At 50.2% G+C, this 10,164-nt stretch overlaps 1 protein-coding gene across 1 annotated transcript; it reads left to right on the top strand.

Moving 5' to 3' along the window:
* Positions 1 to 3,282: 3,282 nt before the first annotated feature.
* On the top strand, positions 3,283 to 3,552 carry LOC115071520 (small integral membrane protein 41-like). Its single transcript, XM_029566885.1, has one exon. It carries the CDS (start codon positions 3,283 to 3,285, stop codon positions 3,550 to 3,552), a length of 270 nt encoding a protein of 89 aa, XP_029422745.1.
* Positions 3,553 to 10,164: the final 6,612 nt, after the last annotated feature.

Here is a 10,164-nt window from a genome sequence, read left to right as displayed (position 1 = left end):
AAAACTAAGCAGAGTGGGCGCTGGAGAGATGGCTCAGTAGTTAGGAGCACTGGTTTTTCTTGCAGAAGACCCAGGTTCGAATCCCAGCATCCACATGGCATCTAACAACTGCCTGTAGCTCCAGTTCCAGGGGATCCAACAGCCTCTTCTGTCCTCCAAAGGCACTGCACGACATGGGTGCATGTACCTACATGCAGGCAATACACGCATACACATAAAATAAAAGTATTAAAAAAATAACTAAGCAGAGTGCACACCTTTAATCCCACCACTCCCAGGGAGAGTTGGAACAGCCTGGTCTACATAGTGAATTCCAGGCCAGCTAGGGCTACAGGAAGGTCTAAAAAGACCCCCCCAAAAAAAAAAATTAAAACTGATGGAGCTTATACTTTTTCCACATTCATGATATGTGTGCTAACCCAGGTGTGACCATGACTAGTCCCATGGATGAGCACCCAGGGTGAGTGTTGCTTTTGGATTGAATTTAGCTATTTATTCTCCCTAAGGAAGCTGTGACATGTCCTGGCCTTTGTCTAGCTTTGATTCCTGGTGGCCCCAAGGATTATCTTTGTAGCACATACAGAAAAATCATTTAACTTGGGATCTCTAAGGAGAGATTGGCCAGCTTGAGATTGTAGTGTCTTAGGACATTTCCTCCAGGTTGACTGCCGTCACTGATTGTTAGAGTGTTGCTTAGATAACACTTTTTTTTTTCAAATATAAGCCATTTTTATTTGTTGATTTTTTTTTTTTTTGGTGTGTGTATATCATACAGAACATTCCAAACAATTATACCCACTTCCCAGAGGAAACATTTCCTCCATGCTTCCAAGCGAAGCCAGCCATGGCCAAGTGGGACCTTTGACTTATCTTCACATAGACAGAACTGGTAAAAGAAAGGAGCCAGGGGCTCCTCCCAAGCCCATGTGACCCCTGAGGAACAGATCCTCAAACGGCCTTAAGAGTAAAAATAAATTGGTTTATCTGGGCCAATTGTAGGGTCTTAAATACCCAAAAGGAAAGTATAACCAAAGATTAAAGGGGTCAATATAATTTTTTAAGAGTCCATATGTATAGCTAAAGGCTATATAACAAAGAACAGGAGATACCTTCCTTTGAGTTATGGCCAAGGAGGCCCAAAAGACACCCAGGTAGTAACCCTGCATAGGACTGGGAAAATGATCAGCGGACCCCAATCTTACCTAAAGGAATCTAGAGACACCCAGGTAGTAACCCAGCATAGAACTGGGAAAATGATCAGCGGACCCCAATCTTACTTAAAGGAATCTAGATAACACTCATTTTTACACATACATACTCAAAATCTCTGCTACACTTGTTGATTTATTCCATATTTTGCAGCAGTGCTTTTGGCTATATCTTGGGAAAATGGGATGTCTTTGAGTTCCACTGAGACTCTCCCCTCAGGTGAGCTTTTGGGGCTTTTTGTTTTTAAGATCAAGTCTCTAGCCCCAGCTAGAACTCACTTATGTAGACCAAGTATGCATCGGTTTCAGAGATTCCCCTGCCTCTGCCTCCTGAGTGCTGGGATTAAAGGTTTGTGCTATGATGCCCAGCTCAGGAGAACTTTTTAAAAAGTTTAGTGTGTATGAGTGTTTTGCCTACATGTATGTAAGTGTACCACATGTGTGCCCGGTGCCCAGGGAGGCCAGAAGAGGGCACTGGATGCCCTAGAACTGAAGTTACTAATTGGTGTTAACTGCCATGTGGGTGCTGGGAACAGAACCTGGGTCCTATACAAGAGTAAATGCTGTTAACTCCTGAGCCATCTCTCCAGTCCCCCATCTGGGGTGTTCTACTGAATGAGCTGCCTACAAGGAACTGTCTAAGGGAGAATGGGTGGGGGTCTTGTTTGTGGTCTTGTGTTTTTTCTGGTTGTTACTGCTAGTGTCCTTGTCTCTGTGCCCTGGAGGATGGACTCCCAGGAGGGCTTGGAGATGGAGACGGCTCTTTCCCAGCAAATCCCCCTGGCATGCTGTAGCCTGGGGTCTGCCCAGTTTTTCTTCTAAGGAATTGACTGATACAGAGTTATCAGATGTGATTTTTTTCTTTTTTTTGAGACGTCTCACTGTATGACCCAGGCTGGCTTTGAACTCACTATGTAGACTAGGCTGACCTTTGCCGCCTAAGTACTGGGATTAAAGTTGTATGTCACCATGCCCAGCTTGACCTTGAATTTCTGATCTTTTTAATTTTTATTTTTTTGGTCTTTTTTTTGAAACAGGGTCTCTCTGTAGCCCCAGCTGGCCTGGAACTCACAGAGATTTGCCAGCCAGACTCCTGAGTGCTGGGATTAAAGATGTGTACCACCATGTCCGGCTGATCTACTTCTAATTGCTGGGATTACAGTCATCTGCCACCACATCCTGTTTTATGCAGTGCTGGGGATCAAGCCCAGAGTTTCCATGTACTCTACCAACTGAACTATGCCCCCAGCCCTTCACAATGATTTTACTTGAAAAGTGGACTTGAAGTTTGCAGGATTTTCCAGGAGACCTGGGTCTTCTTTTCTGCAACTAGATATACTCTACTGTCCCACCCTGGCTGGATTGTGTGACACCTAGTTGGCAGTGGGCTGTTTGGTAGATAACAGGTCAGAAATGCTCCCATCCTTTTGGCATTGTGATTCCCCTGAGGTAGGGGATTGTGGCTCAGATCTCTGCTCTCTCCCTTTAAGACACATTGGCCAAGAAGATGGGAGCAAAGGAATGGGGGTAGGCCTTGCCATCTGGGTTCCTTGTACCCTCATTTTGCCCTGGGGTCTGGAGGAGGCCTCATGTCTGCTTGTCTGTTTCGAGACCGGTTTGCATCAGACCCTTAAGGCCGCCCGTTTGACTGGTGTCCCTGTGGGCTAGAAGTGTTGGAACTCCAGTTTAGGGAGAGAAAACCCATTTGTCCTGTGACCTAAGTGGGCAGCACCTGGGATATGGGGGTCTGAGGTTCTTTTCAGAGCTGTGAAAGGCCTGGAGAGGTGCTGAATCTTGGCCTTTTTTTTTCCAAAGGAGGAAAGCCTTGGGGCAGGGCCCTTTGGCTTCACTTTGGTGATTGCCAGGACATGGAGTCCGGGACAAATAGGCTAGGTCTAGGAATCTGAGAAGAACCTATAGTCCACCCTCTGTCTAGGAGGGGCCTCAGCTCTTGTTCTGTAAGGAGCAGGGCGGTAGGGCCCCTGAAGGCCCGCCCCTTGAATCCCTCCGACTGGAGGCCCCAGCTCTCACATCTGGCTGGGTAACCCGCACATCTGGGCAGCCCAGTGGGAGAATGAACAGCTCACAGGTGGTCGCTGCGGCCAGATCCACGTGGCCGAGTTGCTGCAACCAGTCTGGGGTGCCATTCCAACCCCAGGAGGGGCCACCCATGGTGCAGGCGGTGGTGCTGGGCGTGCTTTCGCTGCTGGTGCTCTGCGGGGTCCTGTTCCTGGGTGGCGGCCTCCTCCTCCGCGCCCAGGGTCTAATAACAGTGCTGGCCCGTGAAAGGCGCTCATCCCACGAGGTTGAGCCTGATGCCAGTGGAGGGTTTGATGACTCCTAGGTACCCACCTGCTCTTGGGTGGTTCAGTGTCCTCTGCCGCCAAGAGCCCCCGGCCGCGGCGGCTGCTGCTGCTGCTGTTGCTGCTGCTGCTGCTGCTGCTGTTGCTGTTGCTGCTGTTGCTGCTGTCGCCGGAACCTCCCACAAGCTCTTATACCCTGAAAAGGTGAGGGTCAGGTTACAGGGAGAATGGGGGTATGGTGAGCACAGTGATGACCTTTACTCTCTACAAGAACATATTTCTGTGTGTGGCCAGACCATTGAAGAATCAGCTCTTCAGCAAGATTAATTCCCCCTCTTTAAGTCCAGGAGGGGGTGTGGCCAGGTGCCCTGGGCCTCTTGTCTGAATTGTCTCTCCCATCCCTTTTGTCCTTTAGACACAGACAACCATGCCCCAGATACATAAACGAGGAGTTCTGGAGGGGCCTTTACTAGTACCCATGGCTTTCCTCACCTCTGCACCTGCCCAGGTGCACCAGGTACCAAGTCAATGCTTGGGCTCAGCAGGACCCTTTGTACTGGGGTCTAAAATATACCCAAAGCTATTGGTGAGCCTTGGGCTCTTTTCTTCCTAAAGCCTTTTTTTCCTGCAAGGGTGAACACAGGCTAAGGCCAAGGAGAGGGTGTGGGTAGATGGAAGAAGATTCCTCCCGGTGCCCCCTTGAGGTGTACCTGGTTGTTTGGGTGAGTTTTGGGGTTAGAGGGGTATGCTAAGCCCCCCACCCCCCATCCATCTCAGGACTGGGGAACAGCTTTATCTGGGAACTGGGAGCTTTATGTGCTGTGGGGAAATGGGATGTGATGGCAAGGTTCCCAGCAGCTGGGGGGCCTTGGAAGCAGTTGCTCCAGGAAGTGGGACTGAGGATTCCCAGCTGTGGGGGCTGTCTTTGGGTCTCCTGCCTCTTTCTCTAAGGACAAGAACCATCTGGAGAGAAGGGCCTCAGTGACCCAAAGGACAAAGTAACTCCAGGCCAAGGCCACCTTTGCTCAGTCATGGGCTGGGGCATGGAATTGGGGTGTCTTTACTGTCTCACCTGTTTAGCTATGTGGGTAGGAGGGACTCCTAGGGGCTTCAGTGAGTGGCTTTTGTTGGCAACTCTGCCTTCTCTTGTCCCTCCCACTCCAGAGTCCCACCCTGCTTTCCTAGTTACCCTCCCAGAAAGCAACGGTGCAGAGTGCCTGTAAGGAGGCCTGTGAGGGGCTGTGTAAGGAGGCAGGTGTGAAGCCAATGTGTGATCCCTGCTGAGCAGCTCAGGTTAGGCTTGATTTGGCAGCCATCCTGGGCAGCTGTACCACACTATCCTTGGGAGCAACTAGTTTCTCACTTCAGAGAAGCCACCCCAACCCCTTGGAGAAAGGGCAGTCCAGGGGAGTGAGGATATGTGTGTGTGTGTGTGTGTGTGTGCTCCTGGCACTAGGTCTGTGGGCAGTGCCCAAGGAACTTTCTCCACCTCACCTTCCTGATCTTGGGAGGGGGAGTACTTCCTGTTGTACTCAGTTTCTCCCAACCAGATACATTCTGCCCCCACCCCCTGCTCCTTTCTGCACGGTGCTCTCCTCTTTCCTCAGTGGGATAGAGGGTCTCCAGATTCCTGTGAATCCCTTCATGTACAAATGGAGATCAGAGAACTCGGAGAAAAGGTGAAACTCAGAGCAAGTGACATGTTCAAGTGGCAGAGCTGGAACTGGACTCTGGGGCTTCTGGCTCTAAGCTCTGTTCCCCTGTGTTCCTCCTCCTTTCCCTGCTTCCCTACCACCCTGAGATGCTGATGAAAAACGGCCTCTCTCCCTCCAAAAAGGCACCCGGTGGCATTCAGCTTGAGTCAAGGACTTGAACCCAAGCCCCAATGTTACAGCTCCCTCTTGTCCCTACTTCCTAAGTGGCTTTGCCAGATACTTTCTTGCTTCTAGAACAATCTTCCAGATACCAGGCATCAGCTCCTCACCAGCTTTTCTGACCTGAACCTGAGGAGTTGGGGAGGGGCTCAGAGGGCTATTAGAGTAAACATGAATGAGAACGATCTAAGCAGTCAGAGCACGGACTAGAACTGAAGAGGTGGCTATTGGACTTAAGTCCCTGCAGTCTTAAGGATGTAGGAAGTCATGATTGGGTGGCAGGAAAAGCTGTGTCCCCAGCATCATCAAGTCTGCTTACACTCAGGACAGAGACAGCTGGGATGAGAGTGGGTAGGCAAAGGCTTTCTTCATCCAACTTCCTGCCTTTGATGTCCCTTGAGCTCAGTGTTTGGAACGGGTATGGGGTGTGCTGGGGACCTCAGTGTTCCCAGGGGGAGATACTGAGATATCTGCTGTGAAACTTTGGCCCTGGTCAAGGCTGTCAGGCTGAGTAGGAAGGAAAGGAATTTGGAAAATTGAGTGTGTGTGTGTGTGGGGGGGATTCTGTTTGGGGATTCTGTCGCCTCCTTTCAGGAAGGGAGAGAGGTGGGGGCTGGGTGCAGGTCTGAGGGACAGAGAAGTGGCATCTGGGTTCCCAGTGAGCTCTGTTAGCCTGTGCTGTTCTTAGGGGACAGGCTGGGGTGATGGATGGGCTGAGATCCTGCTGTCCTTCATCCTGAGTTCATCCTGTGTTGGAACCAGTTGCCAGGGGTTATTTGATCTCCTCAGCGTCCAACTGTCCAGTGCTCTCCAGCCAAAATAGGGGCACCATCTCTTACAGATTGCAGAGCTGTGTGCCTCCTGGAGAGGTCTCCCTCCAGCTACCACTGCATGAGGAACCCGTCAGCTTTGTCCCATTTGTGTTGTAGGCAATGAACTGAAGACGACACCGGGTCTGTGGTGCTTCTCATCCTGGGATCCTGATGCCCAGTGCTGCCTCTGAGCTCCTCTCCGTCACGTCTTGAAGGACTCCTGGGGTGGGCCTGGGAGGAACTAGTGAGTGTCCTAGGTGACCGCTGTGCCCGGACATTGAAGTGGCCTTACGTACATTCAGGAGACACTGGTGTGCCCTTGGCCCACCAGGACTCTGTGGACATGAGGGCAGCTTGTCCTGCTTGGTTCCAGGTAGCAGTGATCTGACAGGTCAGTGACCTGTTGCTGCTGAGGACATGGGTTAGTGTCACCCATTTGGAGAGTGCTCCAGCCATCCAGCAAAGCAACAACACTTTTCATGACTTGCTATTAAATAGCCCAGTAATACAAGTTTCTGGTGTGCAGGCCTCTTTTAGCCCTTGACTCTTGGAATCCCTGGTTTATTTCCTCACTCCCCTCCAGTTTGGCCTGCTACTAGTAGATATTGAAATAGTAGTCCCGGCCATGCCCCCCACCCCCATCCCTTTCCTCTTTCCTTTCGGTCCAAGTCTTGCTTTTGTGCCTTTCTGCCCCAAGACTGTCTTGCTATATAGCCCAAGCTAGCCTGAATCTCATTGTGTACAATAGGGACATGAACTCACCAGCCTCCAGACAGTTGCCACTACAAGCTGTTTAGATCCAAGACTTTTTGAGGGTGGATTGATGTGGCCAGAGTAACTCTCATGCTAGCCACCCTCGTGTGGCCGGGATGGTCAAGAGCACTGCTGTATTCAATGAGAGCTGGGGTCTACTTACCTCCCCATTGAGAGTGGATTTTGTGAATTTGCGCAGTGAGTTCCAGACAGCAAACCTTCCAGAATCTCAGTCCATTCCCTAATTCATGAAATAGAAGTGATGTCATTGTCAGGACTGAGGATCTTATGGATAATGTGATTGCCCATCCACACAAGGTTTTACGTACTACAGTTATCATGGAGCACTGTTTTCCCTGAACCTGACCATTCTCAGAAGGGAATAGACTAGGGAGAGGGAATGGAGGGGAGGGAAGGGGAAAGGAGGGGAGGGGAGGGGAAGGGAGGGGAAGGGAGGGGATGGGCGGAAAGAAACCGTCCAGTGGGTTCCTAGGGACACTTGCTTTCTTTGTCCCTTCCATGAGTACTTCCCAAGTGAGTGCTCTGTTCTGGTATGTGGTGTGCTCTGAGAACTGGGAAGGAGAGACAAATGAGACATCTCTGCCCCAAGGCACTCTTAGTCTGATGGAGAGTGGGACCCAGAGACTGAAGTTAAAGTAGACAAACTGTGCCCAAGTGGAGAGAGCCAAGGGTGGACAGGTCCTCAGCTAGGGAGCTGCTGAAAGCTACTTCATGGTTGTGGTGTTTAATGAATGGTCTTCACCTGGCAGGAGTGTGAACCACCCAGGCAGGGGGTTTTCAGAGGGCAAGGAGACTTGGAGGCTTTCACTTGGAAGGTGGCATGGTGAGAGCTGGATCTCAGTGACTGGGATACTTTGGAGGGTTAAGGCAGCTGGACATAAAAGGATAGCAAGGAGGTAATTGTCCAGCCAGAATGGCAGCGGCCAGAGCTTGGGATGCAGGCTTTGCTCAGTAGCTGCATGTGAGGGATGAAGCAGAGGCAGAAGAGGCGGATGATGTTCTGGTTCTGGTCGGAACAACTGAGTGGGTGTGATGCCTCTCACTGAGATCAGTTATCAGGATTTTTGGGTCTGAATTTGTAGAAAACATAAAGTATTTTGCTTATGCAGAAGAACATTTCTTGGCCCATATAAGTGAAAAGTCTGAGTGGTCAGTCTGGCCTCAGGCCTGGCAGGATTCAGGGCCCAAACTGTGAACTTGCTTACATTTCTCCTTTGAGTGAGCTTCTCCAGTGGAGTGGTCAGTCTGGCCTCAGGCCTGGCAGGATTCAGGGCCCAAACTGTGAAAGCTTGCTTACATTTCTCCTTTCCTTAGCTTCTGTCCTCAGCTCACTTCTGCCAGCGTCTGGGTCAGCTTCAGACAGTGTAGCCTAGTGCTCAAGAGCACTGATGGGCCACAATGCCTGTGTTTGCATTCTCGTAGCACATATGGGATCTGACCAGGTGCCTGGCTTCTCCCTGTGCCTCAGTTCCTTCATCTTCAGACCAAGGAAAACAGCATGTGGCTTATGCCATTTTTTTGTTACGACAAAAGGAAGTTCATACATATAAGGTATGACTTCACATGGGTGCTGTCTCCACATGTGGCCTCCTGGCTTCCAATTTATCAGGAAAGAGGTGGTCATCTCCAAGTGATGCAGGTTAAATCTCAGATCTTCTGTGAATGAGCATTGCTATGCTCAGAATATGGAATGTTCTAGTCCCTGGTTACATGATCTAATTCGGTTGGAGCTGAGGGACACCCCAAATCATGTTTCCAAAGCAGAGGGATATCTCCTTACCAAACCTGAGACCTTTAAACTCTGGGATAAGCAGAGGCTGAGGACCATAAGCCATCTCATGACTGCTGAAGATGGGGCACTGTCAGAGGGGAGCATCTGAGGAGCTCAGTTTTGAGGCACCTCAGGGACATCCATGGAGAGCTGTCAGGTAGACAGTATACAGAGCTGGAGCTCAGCAGAGAGTTCTGGGCTATTATGTTGCTGGAACTGGAGAAATGAAGCTTGAGATGGATCAGGCTGAGGTGAAAGGGTGAGAGTGCCAGGTAGACCATCACTTCATGGAAGACCGGAGGACAAGCACCAGAGAGCAGGGGGAAGCCGCCACTTTATGTGGTGGGGAAGAGTGGATTTTGGAAACCAAGGGATTGTCCAGGAACATCCATATCCCCAGTGGTTCTGGGGTGCTGGGAAGGAACCTGCAGCTTTTGGGGGAGGCAGTGGGGAAGACTAAATTTTATGTAGCCCTTGCTGACCTGGAACTCATTATGTAGACCAGGCTGGACTTGAACTCACAGAGATCCACCTGTCTCTGCCTCCCGAGTGCTGGGATTAGAAGCATGCACCACCACACCTGGCAAGGGAATTTTTAAGAAATGTACATTTGTCCCAGTCCTACTGGACGAGGCCCAGAAAGGAGGGCATCAGTTTTCTTAGAACTGGAGTTATGAATGGTTGCTAGTCATCACATGAGTGCTGGGAACTGCACCCTGGTCCTTGTCAAGAGCAGCCAGTGCTCTAAACCACTGAGCCATCTCTCCAGCCCCTTCCCCAACTTACTTTTTATGACATTTCTTTCGTGTGTGTGTGTGTGTGTGTGTGTGTGTGTATGTACTGGTGTGCTTGCCTGCACGTGCCTGCGTGGAGACCAGAGGTCAACTTTGCATGTCTTCCTCTATCACTCTCCACCTTATTTTCTGTGACAGAGTCTCTCGCTAAACTAGGAGCTTTTCATTTTGCCTATCCTGGCTGGCCAGTGAACCCCTGTGATGTCTGTCTCTACAGCCCTTTTCCCCAGTGCTGGCTTACATTCCCAGCTTAAAAAAAGAATTCCTTCCTTCCTTCCTTCCTTCCTTCCTTCCTTCCTTCCTTCCTTCCTTCTTCCCTCCCTCCCTCTCTCCTTCCTTCCTTTTTCTTCCCTCCCTCCCTCCCTCCCTCCTTTTTCTTCTCTCCCTCCCTCCCTCTCTCCTTCCTTCCTTCCTTCCTTTTTCTTCCCTCCCTCCCTCCTTCCTTTCTTCTTTGTATGTGTGTGTACACATGTGTGGAGATTGGAAAACTTTTGGGAGTCAGTTCTCTCCTTTCACCATGTTGGTCCTAGGGACTGAATTCAGGTGGTCAGTTTGGGCAATATGTCCTTTTACCTACTGAACTGTCTTCTTGGCCTCACGCCTAGCTTTTTTTTTTTTTTAAAGAGAT

The sequence above is a fragment of the Nannospalax galili genome, unplaced genomic scaffold (assembly GCF_000622305.1).
Source record: "Nannospalax galili isolate Female #2095 unplaced genomic scaffold, S.galili_v1.0 scaffold979, whole genome shotgun sequence".
Classification (NCBI taxonomy): domain Eukaryota; kingdom Metazoa; phylum Chordata; class Mammalia; order Rodentia; family Spalacidae; genus Nannospalax; species Nannospalax galili.
The sequence above is the reverse complement of the archived record's forward strand: the minus strand, read 5'-3'. Positions and strand labels throughout refer to the sequence as shown.